This window comes from Gopherus evgoodei, chromosome 8, assembly GCF_007399415.2.
Source record: "Gopherus evgoodei ecotype Sinaloan lineage chromosome 8, rGopEvg1_v1.p, whole genome shotgun sequence".
Lineage (NCBI taxonomy): Eukaryota > Metazoa > Chordata > Testudines > Testudinidae > Gopherus > Gopherus evgoodei.
The window spans coordinates 93,672,182-93,689,437 of record NC_044329.1 but is presented as its reverse complement, the minus strand read 5'-3'; the positions used below and the strand labels follow the sequence as shown (position 1 = coordinate 93,689,437).

General features: G+C 41.0%; 1 protein-coding gene and 1 long non-coding RNA gene across 6 annotated transcripts in view; one reads left to right on the top strand and one right to left on the bottom strand.

The window, feature by feature from the left end:
• Nucleotides 1–17,256, top strand: part of SGIP1 (SH3GL interacting endocytic adaptor 1) — a 142,373-nt gene that overhangs the window by 56,307 nt on the left and 68,810 nt on the right. For all 5 annotated transcript variants that reach the window (XM_030573329.1, XM_030573330.1, XM_030573331.1 and 2 more), the window contains exons 3-7: nucleotides 930–954; nucleotides 4,988–5,065; nucleotides 7,119–7,175; nucleotides 8,772–8,826; nucleotides 10,862–11,037. In XM_030573329.1, coding sequence (XP_030429189.1) covers nucleotides 930–954; nucleotides 4,988–5,065; nucleotides 7,119–7,175; nucleotides 8,772–8,826; nucleotides 10,862–11,037 — 391 coding nt within the window. The remainder of the gene's footprint in view (nucleotides 1–929; nucleotides 955–4,987; nucleotides 5,066–7,118; nucleotides 7,176–8,771; nucleotides 8,827–10,861; nucleotides 11,038–17,256) is intronic.
• LOC115656522 lies at nucleotides 7,124–16,733 on the bottom strand. The gene is made up of 4 exons (XR_004001686.1): nucleotides 16,699–16,733; nucleotides 14,752–14,817; nucleotides 13,245–13,305; nucleotides 7,124–7,710 (listed from the first exon to the last, which is right to left on the bottom strand). It is a non-coding gene; the product is annotated as an uncharacterized LOC115656522 (long non-coding RNA).

Genomic DNA, 17,256 nt, shown 5'->3' with positions numbered 1-17,256 from the left:
CTATCCAAAACCAAAATCACTAAGCTTAAGGAACACATGTGGAATATGGAATCTTATATTACATCTGCTGCTTTAGGAGAATATTTGGGGAACCTTGTGAAATGAGCAAAATTTAAATATTAAATCAGAGAATAAGAAAAGGCAAATACATAATAATTATCGAGTGGTTCAATGAAGGACATTGGTATGTTTAATTATCCTTGAGTTGGCAGTAGCTGCCTGTAGATTTTCTACAATGTCATAAGTCTTGACCGTCAGTCTTTGGAATATCTATAGCACTAGATGAGACTGAAGGATGTGGGGGCGGGGGTGGGAGAGGGAAGAGCGGGGGCTGGATTTAATAATTACTTTTATCTTTTCACTCAACACTTGATCATATTTATATAATGCTAAATAAACATGACTGTCGTAGCTGTTCCATGTTTGCTGTAGGTTAAGGCCCAGTTCTGCAACGCTACTAAGCACAGACCTTAATATGATAACTAGTCCTGCTGACTTCAGTGCAGTTACTACTCTCAAAGAAAGGACTATGTTCAGTAGAAAGTATTTGCTGGTTTGGGCCCTAAATTGTCAATGTATATCTATTTCTACTGTGTCTTCTAAAAGAACATGCAACACGTCTCTAGTAAGGTTTGGGAGAAAGGAATATCAGAATGTGAATGTAAAGAACAAACGCTGAAAACAGAAGTCCACATTTCTCCATAAGAAGGGCACGGTGTACAAATCCAATGAAAGAGATATTAAGACCTATGAAATTGTTGTTACCACTGCAGTCCTGTGGTTCTCATCAATTGGAAGGTGGGTGACAGCAGCTGACCATAAAAACTGCAGCTCATGTGAATTAGCTGAGAAAATTGTTCCCAAAGATTAAACAGCAAAAGCTGCATTAGACTGTTTTTTGACTGATATGTATTTTCTCTTTGTTGCAGAGGATCACCAGACAGGGATGGAATTGTAAGTACTGAACTCTTCTTATAAAATTATTCTTAATGGTATTCAGTCTGTGTCTGTCGAAAAGCATTGCCCTCTGCAAATCAGCATAAGGAAGTCGTACACTTTCTCTCTATTTCCATTTAATGTAGTAAATATATTAAAAATTCTCTTTACAAGATAGCTGTTTGTTTAAATCAGAGGAATTCAGTCTGGGAAGATTGTTTTTGTTTAAAAAATAAGCAGCCAATATGGATGCACTGCCAAAATCATCTGTGCTGTACATACAGCCACTTTATAAATCCTGTATAAAAATAGTTCAAAGGTAATGTTAAATAAAAACAAGCATTTGAAAGCTGCTTTTTTATTATGAATGTTTCACTTTTTATGGAAAAATGTTGTACAGCATTTTCTGCACGAAGGATTAATAATCTGAAAGGTTATTAAGAGCAATGTGACAAATTTGATTATTTTCTGTGCAATTTTTATTTTCTATATTAAATTGAAAATAGGAGAGTCGTTACTTTACAATTGTGGCTGCTTTAACTTGTGGTTTTAGGAATGAATGTCCCTACTAAAACTGGACTTTAGAAGGGTCTTGATTCCTAAATTTCCAGTTTGCAAAGAAGTATGTTGGGTTCAGATATCAATTTTACTGTAAGTTGTGTGTTTTTTTTTAAAAGAGATTTTGTACTCAGGTTTAAAAAGCTCATGCCTAAAATAAAAATTAGGAACATATTCAGCTGGGAAACAGTTTGTAGTTGCTCTGCATCCTACTCAGAGCTCTGGAGTGGAAACTAAACCAGTCATTAAAAATATCATGTGTGTCTCCCGTAAAATCACACAAAAATCGGATGGCCTAATTACCGCTTTAAGAGTCTTTGGCATCTGACCCAAGATCCTTAGCTTCGTGATAACACAGCACTCATACAGCCCTTTGTCATTAATTGTTAAGAAATGTCAAAAAATGAAGTTCAGAATACTAAACTTTGGGTAACACTTCAATCAAGGCTCTATTCATCAGAAAAAAAGGGGGAAAAATGAAGCTTTCCAGATTACATGAAACTGTGTACAAATCTGTCTTCCATAGTCTTCAACCTCTGTTTCTCCTCTTCTGCTCCTTTTCCTTTACTTTTCTTTCTGCTTCCTTCTGTCCTCTGCTTTCTTTTCTGCTGCTCTCAGACTGTTTCTTCTCTCTTTTCTATATCAACTGCAGTCAGGGATTTGCCTTATCTCTTCTCTGTGTGCAGTGCTTCTCGTGTTTCAAATGCAGTGCAACTTTCCTTTTCTCCCTCTGCAGTTTCTGAGGCCTCCTGTAAATGGGACGTACTTATCCAGAGATAGTAATATGTGGGGGAAGTCTGCTCATCACTGTGTCATGTAGACAGACATAACCACGTTGTGCTTCTTGAAGCAAGCAAAAAGTGTAAGGTGGATGCCCCCTATATAGGGAGTCTAAGAATGAAGAGTTAACTTAATACAGGGGTGGCCAACCTGTGGCTCCAGAGCCACATGAGGCTCTTCAGAAGTTAATATGTGGCTCCTTGTATAGGCACCAACTCACTGCTCAACCCCTGACTCTGCCCCCATTCCACTTCTTCACCTGAGCCTGCTATGTCATTGCTCCTCCCCTACCCCCTCCGAGCCTCCTGCACACCATGAAACAGCTGATCAGGAGGTGCGGGGAGGGCTGGGGAGGCGCTGATGAACGAGGCTGTCAGTGGGTGGGAGGTGCTTGGGAGCAGGGGGGAGCTGATGGGAGGCTGCTGATGTATTATTGTGGCTCTTTGGCAATGTACATAGGTAAATTCTGGCTCCTTCTCAGGCTCAGGTTGGCCACCCCTGACTTAATAGTTAAAAGACCTTCTGAAACCAATGGCAAAACTACCATTGATTTCAGTGGTAGCAGGATTGGGTGTCAAAGTTGTGGGTAGCTTGTCAGGCCACATCATGGCTTTTTTGTTGTTGATGCTAAAGAGTAGCAGAAGTAACAAATGTTGTCATTAGATCTAGATCTAGGCACTCGCTCCCTAGCAGGAGTGTCGGGCTGAGGGGTGGGGCAGGGCAACCCGCCACATCCTGACCCCATTTCCCCAGCAGGAGTGCTGGGGAGGGACCTGGGGGGATTGCAGGCAAAAGGGCTGAGGAGGGACCCCCCATTTGCTCTGGCCCAGGGCCCCACAAACCCCTAATCAGCCTCTGCAGGTTTGTAAGCTAATGATTGAGCTAAAAGTTCTGAGCGAGGGCCTTCTTCTCCCACTTTCCCTCTCCCCAGCCATTTTGCATGAGCTCTCTGATAAGCAGCCTCTGAACACTCCTAGTGGATTGGGTCCTGAAAGTGAGTTAGACAAAGGAACACCTATCTTCCCCTAGTTTATGCATCACATTGAGAGTACATGTGCAGAGAGTACATGTGCAGTGGCAGAAACATAGGCACCTAGTAGGGCTGCCAACTTTCTAAATGAGAAAACCACGCCCCTACCCTGAGGCTCTGCCCCTTCTTCTCAGCCTTCCCCCACTCCCACCATCCCCCCTCCCTCCATCACTCGCTCTCCCCCACCCTTGCTCACTTGCTCATTTTCACTGGGCTGGGACAGTGGGTTGGGGTGCAGGCTCCAACTGCAGGTGCGGGCTCCAGGGTGAGGGGTTTGGAGTGTAGGAGGGAGCTCCAGACTGGGGCAGAGGGGTTTGGAGTGTGTGTGGTGGTGAGGGCATGACTGGGGTGCAGGCTCTGGGGTGGGGCCAGGGATGAGGGGTTTGGAATGTGGGATGGAGCTCAGGACTGTGGCAGGGGGATTAGGGTGTGGGAGGAGGGAGTGGTGTGGGCTCCAGGTGGCATTTACCTCAGGCAACTCCTGGGAAGCAGTCGGCATGTCCCCTCAGCTCCTAGGGGAGAGGTGGCCAAAGGGGCTGTGCAGTTCCTAGCCAATAGGAGCTGCGGAGCTGGCTCTTAGGGCAGGGGCAGCATGCAGAGCCCCCATGGCCAACCCCTGAGCAGAAGGGACATATTGCCACTTCCCGGGAGTTGTGTGGATCCAGGTGGGGAGCCTGCCTGCACCACCAACCAGACTTCTAATGGCCCGGTCTCTTTTTGACTGAGCGTTGCAGTCGAAAATCAGACACGTGGCAACCCTAGCACCTAGGGAAATTTTTACTGTGAAAACTTAAGCACTGTGCAAGTTTAGGAGGCTGCAGAGTTTGATAGAAGCTGAGTGGAGGTATTGTGAATCCCAGCGAGACCTGATGCTGCAACTTATGCACCTAAAGTGGCAGTTATTCTCGTAAGTCCTGTTGTGAATCTAACCCTTGGTGTAACCTCTCTCAGTACGCTGTCTTCACGGTATGGTCATGAAATCCCAAACTACAGAATCCCAACCATTCTGATTGTATCAGTTGTTGACATGTGCTGATCGTTTTTTATAGAGCAGAAGTTCTTGGGTTGTGGTCTGTGGACAGTTGGTGGTCAGATGGTGCTGACATCTCCTTCCCCATTTCCAGCTGCTAACATGCATTAATAGATAGGCAAAATGTAGTAAATCCCTTCCTAATATTACCTTTCCATGCAAACAACTGCTGTAGTTTCCACAGGAGTGATATGGTGATTGTAAATGGGAGGGAAGGTGGTCTGTGGATCAAGTAGAGCGGAGGCATCCATGAGACAGTCAAGAAGGGATGTTTATTAAGAAGGAATACACATTACAAAAAGTGTGAGAACTTCTGATATGCTACCTGGTTCTTCCTGCCCATTTTACAGATTTAGGGCCTAATCCTGTGGGATCAGGCCCTTTAATTGCTTGCTGAACCAGGAATAGGATATGATGCATCCTTGAGATACAAAATATCATAAAGCCTCTGTAGCCCAATATCCACCAAGCCTATTGTCTGGTGAATAGAGCCCTGGTATGAGTCCCAATGTTTCCTTACACTTAAAGGAGCCAAATTTGGCCAACCTTTTTTAAACTGTATAGTATGTTTGCTAACTCCATGTCATTCTGTGTGTGTTTAAAACCTTCCCAATACTTTAACACTTTTTCTACAAAACCAAAATCCATTCCAGCTTCCCAGCCCTCATCCTCATGAGCCACCCTTCAATAACAAACCAGAGTGTGCACGTGAAGGAGGAAAAAAAATTTCGGTAAGGAAACAGATTTCAGTTTAAAGCTTCCAAAGGGTAATAAAAACAGTGAGTAACAAAATGTTTTAAAAATTGTTGAACAAATTAGGAAAAATACCTTTCAGACTCCCATATAGTGAGAGAATTCTGATATGTTAGCTATAAATACAAATGTACTACTAAAAATGTAAAGATTAACAACTATGCAGAGCACATTCAAAGCTCCATTTTTACTTGGCCTCTAAAATAAGGTACCTAGTTCTGCATTTAGGCGCTTTGATACTACAGTGATGAGCATGATATAAAACCAGAAGGACTTAGGGCTTGTCTACATGAACAGCTGGCACCAAGTTGGGGTGTGACTCTACCCCACACTGGCCTGCCGAGGACTAACTATGGGCGTGGATCTTCTGGACACGTTAATAGTTTATTAATGTGCTTTGATTAGTCCTGTTTCAAAGAGGGTTAGTGTAAAAGGCATTAGAGAACTGTTAATGTGCATCAGCAGGGTCCACACAGACAGCTGGTTTGCAGGATGCTAGTTCAGGGTAGTGTCACACACCAGCTTGCTGCGAACTATATGTTCATGTAGACAAGCCCGTAGGTTCTTTGTGGCCTGATCCAACTCCAACTAAAATCAATAGGAGTCTCTCCACTGATTTGAGTGGAGGTTGGATTGGGCCTTGAAATGTGGGTATGTGAGTGTCCTGGCACTACTGTTAACCCAATTCCATTCTGGGTGCTGTCTAATTTAGTTGCCCGAGTTTGAAAACTGGGCCTATATTAAGTATCTAAATTAGAGGATTGTTTAAACATATTTAGTGCCTTAAGTGTGGCCTGACATGTTTAGCATGCATAAGTGTGCTTAGTTTGACATCTCTCAGACTGGTAAACAGCTTGTTGATTTGAAAAGAGATTGGTTTGCTGCACGTACAGTACATTTTAATTATAGAGACTTCTTTGGCATTTTTTATTATGCGGCGAAGAGACAGTTGACTTTGCTGTAAGATGAACCTAACCATAGTGACATCAGAAATGCAGCGCAATTCCTGTCTGAACATTATAGTGGTCTTCATCTGTGCCGCTCTGTGGAAAGGTGCATTAGGGGTCTTTTTTATAAACTCCTTTGGGTAAATGTTTTATAACTTTGCAATTAAAATTTACATTGAGAGTACAAGTTCTCAGGTTAAGGACAGAACTCTGCCCAGCTATCAGTTTTTGGTTTTGCCCTGGGTGGGACTTGTGGGGGGTGTGTGGTAAATAATAGCAGAGTTTGACCCTAGATCAATCTGAGCCTCTTTAGACTTCCAGCACACATCCCAGGTGGAAAATTAGTCACTTTTGCTGTATGATTTAGCACCATTTCTGCAATGAATATAGTTTACTGCTTATAAGAAAGCAACGTTACTTTCTGCAGAAACCAATAATACCTGTTGGTATATCATGATTTTTTTCCAGAAAAGACTAACGCAGTGGATGATGACTAAGCAAGGAGGCTCATTATATAAATGAAACATTACTTTTGACAAGGCTTTCTACATGTACACGTACCCCCAAAACTACTACTGTTACAATCCGAAGAAAGCTATGTATACTCAATAAGTGAAGATGTTGTGGATATCTGTCCAATACTTGGTGGTGATGAACCTGTAGTACTATAAATGTGCTGAAGTGTCTCAGCACAGCACAGTGAATTAATAATTTTACTTCTCTTCCTCACAGGAGTGTTGTGGATTTCAATTAATGGTTGTTTATAAAGGGCACTGAAATAGACGTGGAAGATTCTACAGAAATGCGAAGTATCATTTATTTGCTGGGCTGTGGATTTTGAATCGCCCTATTTGTTACCAAAAATCAGTCTTTTACATTATCTTAAAATTTGTATCATTTGTATGAAATAGCTGTTTGTTATATGGGGACATCACGATCATCTAACCGTACTGACCAGTTTCTTTAGAGGGTTGCTAGTCTGGCCATTCCGTGACAGATTTCAGTAGTTTGCTCCAGATAGACATTGTGTGATTCTTAGCTTTTCAATTTAAAATTTGTAAATTTGTTCTCAAATGTATTACAGAAGAAAAGTAATGGAGCTCCAAATGGATTTTATGCAGAGATTGACTGGGAAAGATATGTAAGTATCTCGATGATCTCTTCCCCCCATTTAATAGATGTCAGTGTTATGTGATGGGAAATTCATATACCTTCATATGCTGCAGGATTATCTCACTCTGATAGACATAATTGTTTTCACTGATCCAAGTGTGTTTTGCTTCCTTGGCAGCATCTTCATTTCACTCTCTCCACTTCAGAATGAAAATCACATCCTGGAGTATTCACAACTCCAACCTGGTTCAAATGTTACTATGTATTTCAGGCAAAGACTCAGTTTTCCTTTCCACATACTTTGTTATGTGGAAACGACTATTACTAGAGCAAGTGGGGGTGACTGTCACATTGCAAGGCACACTTCCCTCAGAAAATTTTTGCCTGTTGTTATGAGTTACACCTAAGATTACTGGAACTGGGAGTGATTCATCAAAACATTATTATCTCCAGGTTTTTTTTGTTTGACGTGAATTTGACAGTGTTTCATGTGCTGTCGATTTAACTATAGGTAGTTTCCCCTGTTGTTCGTGTATTCTGCAGCAACAGGGAGAGAGAAAAACCTGCAATAAAAATAGGAAAATATAATTGTGAAACCACAAAAATTGATATGAGGGAACTATCCCATTTTTTTCATGCTGAGTACGCCTCTTTAAGTGATGGAGTGAATCTTACTGTTGAACTACATCACTGTGGAGAAAAAAATGAATTCAGCTATTTCATCACCCTACAAATGTGCAGTTGAAACCTAACCTTACTCTGAAATATATTTTATATCCGCATGTTAATTAGATTGTGTAAAATTGTCCAGATACTGGGTAGCTCAAATTACCCATTAAGTACCAATTACCCTGAGTAATAAGGAAAGGTCTATTTGAGACCGATTATACCATCAATATGGAATATGTCAAAGCTTAATTGGAAAAAAAATAAATTTCAATTGAACATTGAGAACATTTACTTGCAAAGAAGCGAACAATTTGAAACTATGTTAAATGCAGCACTAATAACTTCTGCCTTAATTGCCTATGGGTCTGATTCTATAGCCTGTTCTACAGGCTCAAAGGCCTGCAGAGTCAAATGCTATTCTGGAATGTATGGGTTCTAGAGCAGAAGTCCTTCCCTAGAACGATTGTGTTTCTATACTATATGGCTTCTTATTTTTGGTGCCTGCCTTCCATTGTTTCCATCTCTCTTCCCAGCATTTTTAACCTGCCTAATTCTGTGGACCATAGTTGCAGTAGTTTCTGCATCCACCCAACCGAGACTGTTAAAGTCCTGTGTTATTCCTACAATCCTGCCTTTCTTTTCTCTCCAAACCCTTACACTTGCCAGGTCATCTCTGTGCCGTGGACTTGATTGACACTGCCAGAGTTAACAGCAATATCATTTACCTTGGCATGGTAGGGTAGTTTATAGATACTAGCAAGTGCAGCTCCAGCCATGTTAAGCCTCCTATAAACAAGCCTTCTCTTCAGCTTGCGGTATTTCTTTCTAATTTTGGGTAAAGCTCACTTACTCAGCCTTTGACATATCCTCCTGGCAGAAGAACTAGAGTAAGCTGCTCTTTAATAAAATGTTTAACAAGAACTTAATTACTTTGCTTTGTTTATACCCCACCCAGAATTCACCTGAGCTTGATGAAGAGGGATACAGCATCAGACCAGAAGAACCAGGCTATATCCTTTATTGTTCGCCTTGCATCTCAGTTTGCAAACAGTAATATGATCATGGGTTCATGGAGTGGTCACTGAAATTTTCCTCTGATTTTTCTGTACACTGTTATTCCTCAGCTGAAAGTGAAGCCCAGTGGAAAATCGCCTGATACAGTTAACCAGAGGGCACTTCTAATTGCCTTGTTTTATTCATAAGAAATTAATAGAAAGGAGTAAGTGGATAGGAAGCGCACTGAGAAATAATTATGTTCAGTTCATGCCACTAAAACAGATGTGATAATAATCCTTACAGTGAATAGAAGCAGATTTCTAGCCCTTTTCTCTGGGTTGGCAGAAACTAGAAGGGTTGCAGAAGCAGTGTGTTCATTCATTGGAGGAAAGAAGCAGTTTACGTCTCTCTGCAGAATGCCGTTGGCCTTGTAAGAAAGAATTAAAACTAGAGGAGCTGAGCAAATGTTACATTTATGAGTCTTGAAAAGTAAGAATCATCATCTAATGGTCAGAACCCAGATCTCTAGATTCTCAATCCTGTTTTCAGCTCTGCCATAGACTCACTTTGGCAAGTCACCTAACTATTCTTTAGTTTCTCCATCTGTAAAATGAGGGTTCTACTACTTTCCTTCCCAACGAACTAGTGAGTGTTTATAAATCAGGCTGTGATTCTCTGATGGAAGTTAATATAGAAATGTGCAAAGTACTGTATTTAGTCTCCAGCTTGTTTATGCTGATCTAATAGCTGTTTAATTGTTGACACTCTTCCTTTCATCCGTTTAAATGGACATAAGCAGGAGCAAGAGGAGACATCTTGTTTTTCTAAAAGCAAATCTAAGCACAAATGAATTTGCCTTTTGAAAATCACCATCCATTTACATTGATGTATAAGAGGCTGTGAAAATGTAGATACATATTTGATTTAAAATACGTGTCTACGGTGTGATAAGCACCATAGAAAACCCTTAAGATAGTTGTACATTTTATTTACTTGGTACAGAGGAGCCATACCATTTTAGATATTCTCAAAATGTAGAACAATATATACACACTGGCCCATCTACTCCACTATGATGCACAGGTATGAGGTGTGCAAACGAAGGAGGCTGAAAGCTCACATGTGCTCTCCCTTCATCCTCCTCCTGCTGGCCAGGACCTCTGCATTTTGTTTGAACAGACTGAAGAATTCTCTCTTATTCCAGGTTGTAACACACAGCTGAGGACTGGTGCAGTGAAGGCTAAGTCCCCTTTCCTCCAACCATATCCATGTTGCAGGGAAAGTTAGTGGCATAAGATTTGGTGCTGCTACACCCTTTGCATGGGGGTGATCTCCCTTACTGGCTTTGCTCACTTTACAGGTAGTCTGTGTCAATGGTGCGATACAAAGTAGCCATGCTGCATACAACAATCTGGCCTGTGCCATGAGCTGCCTTTAGTAAGTAGGCCGTGGGAAAATAGGCTCATAACTTCCTCTTCTGCTGCCACTGAATCTTCCTGGTTATGTGTTATTGTACAGAGAGTAAACTGGTACAGTGCTGACTGGTGGGAAAAGACTACTCGTGAATTAATGCTATTCCCACAGTGCAGTTTTACCTACTTTTATGAGCAGTCAGCAATTTACATTGTGTGTGTGTGTGTGTGTGTGTGTGTGTGTGTGTGTGTGTGTGTGTGTGTGTGTGTGTGTGCGCGCGCGCGTGTGCGTGTGTGTATCATATACAAATACGACAAAATGGAATAGGGGTGACAGGATTGGCAAAAATGTGTATCCTCTGTTACCCCTTTTTGCTGGTGTACAGTTGGAGTAAAATTTTCAAAAATATCTAAATCCCATTTTCCAAAGTTACTTAGGAACCTAAATCTTACTGGAAAATCAGAGGGATTTAGGCTTCTAAGCACCTATGTCACTTTAGAACATGGGCCTAAGGCACTTTTTGAAAACTTTACTTTAGGAGTTTGAAAAGATGGGGATGGGGGTACTCATTTGCCTCCACTCTGTATAAAAAGCCTACCTCTTAGCAGAACAAAAAATTCTTTAACTGTGATCTACCTACCAAAGGAAAGCACTTTTATTCCTCAAGCGAATCAGAAGAAGAAGAAGAGTCACACAAGAAATTTAACATTAAGATTAAGCCTTTGCAGGCTAAAGACATTCTTAAGAGTGCAGCAACTGTAGATGAATTGAAAGCATCAATAGGCAACATTGCACTTTCTCCATCTCCAGTGGTGAGTGCCTTGTGTTTTAATCTTTTACACAGTTGGGAGAACAATAACATCCTATCCTGGTTAATTGTATTAGTACTCAGCAAGTCTGTTAATTGAGCATCAAACTGATTTATAGTTAAATACAATTTTTTTGCACTTCGTCTAGTTTAGACACCATTTCTTAGTTTAGTCACCCAGCAGCCACAAATAGCTCTGGGAGATTTAGTCTCATGATTTTTTAATAGATATTTTAGTTCAAAATGTGCTAAAATATTATAAAGTTTCCTAAATATGTTAAAATCCTATGAAGAGTCTTCTTATAACAACCTCTCTATGTACTCTTTTATTTTAGCGAGCTTCACACATCTCCAAATGACCAAAACCCAACATGTATACTTTTTTCTTATTTTCTTATTTTAAAAATTTAGTATTTGCTATTACAGTAGAATCTGGACAATCCAAACTCCAGTTATCTGAAACTCCCCATTCTCCAAAACAGGGTCACGTTCCCCTCATATCTGTTAATTGTGTGGAAATTTCCCTCCTATATTGAAACTTATTAGAGCTTGATCCTGCCAATCTTACATTGGGCAGTTCCGTACAATGAGTCTCCTTATTGAAATCAATGGGATGGATAATTCATGTAAAAAATTACTACTCAGCATGGTAGGGGTGGGAGAACTGGGCCCTCGGTATCTCTTATGACACTTGACTAACTGAGATTGTTCTGTAATAGCAATAAAACAATATGGTGAAACTCCACCGAAGTTGTTGGTGCTACAAAATGTAAAAATGGCAAAAGCAAGATCAGAATTAAGCCTCGTGTATTTCCCTGCTTTTACCTTCCTCCTTTCAGCCTCGCGTCTTAATTTTAATTTTTGTTTCATTTTCTGCTGTACATAAAAATCCATCAGAACAACCTCTTGTTTTGATCTGTTACTTTGCAGGTCACAATCACACCTATGCATCTTTGTAATAACACTGATACACAATGTTACATGTACATTCCTTAATGAAGAAATAAATCTAGATTTCTAAAAGGAAGGACCATATTTAATTAAACTCTTACTCTTTTTCATTCCATTAGCATGTATCTTTTTCAAAGCTTACCAAGATCTGACTTGCTATCCCAATCTATTCAGCTGTGCAAAGCTCTGTGATTTCTCTCTATAGGTAAAGTTTTAAATGTTTTTGAAGTTGCATGGATTTGCAAGTCTGGCATCTTGCTTTGAGTTTGGGATGAGAATACATTCCAAAAACTCAAAGTGAAAATGAACCAAAACTGCAGTCTTCACCATCCCCCTTATTCCTGGCTAGTGCAACATCACTAAGTTTTGGGAGTGTCTAAGTAATGCCATTTAGCCTTCCCTGAAGTGGGGAGTTTTAGATCTGGGATGAAACCCAAACTCTGGTGATAACCTGTCTGTATGGTTTCTCTATGGAAGTTTTACTCTCATAGTTGGCCCATTTTGTGATTTTTAAATGCTTTCTCCCTATTGTGACCAGGGGGCTTCCTGGAGTTTCACATTCAAAGCCCAGAACCTGTATTAAAGTTCCTAGGATCATACAACATCGTTTAAACCAAATCTGTTTGTGATTCTCTTTGCCACATCACAGCCACAGTAGTCCAATGTGCATATGTCTGTGTGTATCTATATAGGTCAGGGTATAATTTTGTGGGAAGAGGACAAATGCAGGAAAATTTAAAAATAGAGAAAGCACTAAAAATATACCAAAGGGATCAACTGTTTACTGTCAGGTGCTGAGATAGGGACAAAAAGATCTAATGGTCTTCTTCAATGTCTGATTTCTGCTTCTGGGATTAAAATATTTATCCTCATTTTAAGCAGCAGAAACTACAGTACTGCTATTCTTCACAAGTAGCAGGTGCTCTATGTAGAATTTGAAATCTATAAATTGGAGCAGTTAGCCCACAATGCAGCCCCCATTCTGAGGTACGTCACCCTCACTAATAACTCATGTCTCCATGATTCATGACTGTCAGAGATGTGGTACTAACTCGTCAAGTAATTCTGTACTTTGGTCATCTAATTGCCCTAAAGTTTATGAATTTGGGGTTGATCTCATCTGAAGAATATTAAGGATCATGAAATATGTTTGCAGGCAAATGAAGATACATTAAGAGAGTATCAAAATGTGGTCGGTTCTTGACAATCACATTTTTCTTAGCTGTTACCCTGCTTTGATAATCTTGAAAGAAAACTCACATGAAGCAACATAAAAGGAATTAGGCTCATGTGGCCACTTGCTCTCTTGTGCCTTGCGTTCCTGAAATTTGAAATAAGAAAAAAAAACTTAAATTCCACAGAATGACACATTCTACCAAATACACTGCAAGATCAAAGCCTGTTTTCACTTACAAATTAAATAAAAGTATCTGTTTCCTAGTTTCTGTGATTCTTTTTCCACTGAATGGGAGTTTTGCCTTTGACTGATATGGAGCAGGATTTAGTCCCTTTGCAAACGCATTCATGTTTGTTAATTTGCTGCTGCATGAAGCTCTTCCCTTTTGCATGCAAACGTGTCAGAGTTTGGTTTGTGGCTAGTCTTTGTTCTAGTGAGCTGACTTGCACAGTTATGAAATCGTAAAGATGCTGCAGCTGGCCTGGAGGCAGGACAGCAGTGTATTCTGTTGCTGAGTGCGGAAGCTGAGTTCAAGAGTCAATTTGGGACTCTCATTTCCGGAGCTGTGGGGACTGTAAATCACACAGAATGATGGCTTTATTATTATGTGAAGCATGTGGCTTCCTGATCCACGGACACTGCCTGGAAGAAGTTAGACTTGAGGCTAGTTGCTGCAATGCTGATCATAGAAGAGAAATATGTGAATTAGAAAGAAACAATAGGCAGAGATGAAATGGGAGAAAAATACTAAAAGCCTGATCCTCAGCTACTGTAAGTCAGCATAGCTCTATTCAGTTCAATGGAGTTACACTAGTTCACATCAGCTGGAGGATCTGACCCTAAATATTAACATTAAATTAACTGGATTATATGTGGCCTGTCTGAAATGGGGGATCACTCATGGAATTATCTAAGGTAGAGGCATAAATCCAGATTCGTGGACACTCCCAAAATACAGGCAGCAGAAGTCAAGGGGCAGTGTGCGCAGCTGGCATAAAGCACTCCTTTGTGCCGCTCTGATTCTGGTGCTATTTTTAGCAGCTACTACCATATGGTGGGTTAAACTTGCCTGAGGGCTGGTTTTATGTACATTGGCCTATAAGAACCATGAAGGGCTGAATACTTAGGCCAGGACTGGATAGCAGATATGTGTTCTAACTATGTCCCCCTTTCCTGATATACTGAAAAAGGAAGGCATATGTCATGTAAACCCTATGGTGGATGTAGCCCACTGCAGGATCAACCCTGCACGCTGGTGATCTTCCCTGGCTCGCTTACTCAATTTCTGCAATCTTAGAACAGTGACAACTTGGCACAAAGCAGACACAGTGCACCTGGGCATCTGGCACATATAACTGAAGCCAGTGTCACCAGCATTGAAGCAATGATCCTCATGCCCCAAATTTGCTGGGGTGGACATTGTGTGCAGATGCCAGATTCTCGCCTTCCAAAACAAGCCCACTATTCTCAGCTCACCCATGGTCAGAGATCCCTGGATGATCAGAGTTCATGCTACAAAGACACACTGAAAGTGTATCTCAAGAAAACTGATGGACATCACAAGATGGGAGGAGCAAGCCACCAACCGACCTCAATGGCACTGCATCCTCCTCCAGGCAGCGGCCTGATTCAAGGAGAAATGCCTTGCCCTCCAAGCTGAAAAGAGAGAGAGAAGAGGAAGGAAAAAGAAAGAACTTTCTCCCAGCAGGCAACTGACCCGCTAGGAAATGTCTGTACCTACTGCAGGTGGATCCTGAGTCATCTTTAAACCCATATGTAAATCTCGAATTGAGAGATCACTGATGATGATGACCTGGAGATCTGGTGCATATACTAGAGCCTCTTTTTGGTTCAATAACTAGGTACACTTCCTTGAAAATGTAGCAAAGAATCCTGTGGCACCTTATAGACTAACAGACGTTTTGGAGCATGAGCTTTCGTGGGTGAATACCCACTTCCTCAGATGCATGTAATGGAAATATCCAGGGGCAGGTATATATATGTGTGCTAGCAAGCAAGCTAGAGATAACGACACATATATATACCTGCCCCTGGATATTTCCATTACATGCATCTGAGGAAGTGGGTATTCACCCACGAAAGCTCATGCTCCAAAACGTCTGTTAGTCTATAAGGTGCCACAGGATTCTTTGCTGCTTTTACAGATCCAGACTAACACGGCTACCCTCTGATACTTGAAAATGTAGCTTTATTTACGAGATAATATTGACACAAGTTTAGATGCTTCCGCATCCCCTGACTTGAAGTGGTTTCAATCATATACAGAGTTTACAGTTTAGTTCAATGGCTCTCAACACCTCCACTATAAAAATTTGTTTCAGCACCCCTGAACACCAGCGCATGTCCACAAAGTGAAAGGATTTTAGCCTGCATTCAACCAAACTATCTTTCTTTCTTTTAATCTCCTGCTACAACTTGTCTGCTTCACTCCAATGGGCAAACACAGTATCGAATTCTGTCAGTGCAATTCAGGGAAAAGAACACTGTCAAGTTAAAAATGCATGTATTGTAAAAGTTGCCTTAACAAGGTTGGTTTGTTTTTTAAAAGCTAACTTAGAGCAGTGTGGCCTAGTGGATTGAGTGCTGGAGTGAGACTTATGTTTTATTAGAACTCAGGGTTCTATTCCTGACTCTACTACTAGCCTGCTGGGTGATCTTGTGCCTCAGTTTCTCCAATTGTAAAATGAGAGTAATGATACTGATTTCCTTTATAAAGTGCTTTAAGATCCATGATGAAAAGCATTATATAAGTGCAAGGAGGTATTATTTTCAGAACTGAAGAAAACTGAACTGAACCTATACCACGGCATCCTTGTACAAATGGATAAAACCCTAATAGTGACTAAACAAAAGTAAACTAACTAGTCTATTTTCCTTGTCATAGAACAATAGGGTTAGACGGGAATGCAAGGGTCAACCGCCCTGACAAGATGCAAGATTTGTTGTTGTCTAAACCATCTAAGACAGATGGCTACCCAACCTCCTCCTTTTGAAAACTTCCAGTGAAGGAGCTTCTACAATTCCCTAGCTCCAAACTGTTAAAGGGATAGGATGCAGGTAAATATCATCATGACAGGATATTGGGGTGATATTTACTGTCAGGACGATATTTACCTGCATCCTGTCCCTTTTAGCATTTGGAGCTCTGCTGAAATGGTCTAAGGGGGTACAGTGGGAAAGCAGGAAGTGGGCTCAGGAGGATCTGAAAGAATAATTAGACTTATCTAGAAACACAAATATAATCTATAGAAATAAAAAGAACTGTGCAATCACTAGGGAACGAAGCTGGAAAGTTAATTGCCACATTTTTCATAATGAAAAATAAAACTGCAGCTACTCAAGTAGTTCTTAGCTGTTACATTTGCTGCTTTGAGGTGAGAATCACAGATTTTAACAGTGAGATGTTGTCCTGTCAAAGGGCTAGTCTACACTGGCGGGAGGGGGGTCGATCTAAGATATGCAACTTCAGCGATGTGAATAGCGTAGCTGAAGTCGAAGTATCTTAGATTGATTTACCTTGGGTCCTCATGGCGCGGGATCGATGTCTGCAGCTCCCCCGTCAACTCCGCTACTGCCGCTCACTCCAGTGGAGTTCCGGAGTCGACAGGGAGCGCGTTCAGGGATCGATATATTGTGTCTAGATGAGACGCGATATATTGATCCCCGATAAATCGATCGCTACCCGCCAATAGGGCGGGTAGTCTGGACATACCCAAAGTCAACTGTATCCTTACAGAGATTCCAAACAAAACCTTCCTTGGCTGACTACAGCAGAGATGAAACTTCTGCAGTTATTTGGTGAGAGAACAGCTGAGAGCCTCCTACTAAGTTTTAATCACTCTGTTTTGTCAGATTATCAGAGGAACTGTTCTATTTGAACGTGTGATCGCTCAATTCTGTTTTGTTAGAATCTCTCAGTACATAAATATGGTCAGATAGATTCTGCTTTCTAGCTTGCTTGAATACACCTATTTTTTCCTGTTTGGAAGTAATTTATGTTTCTTTACTTGTTGGGATAGCTCATGATGATGATGCAACCTGATGACATCAGATACTATATCCTCATGCGCCAGA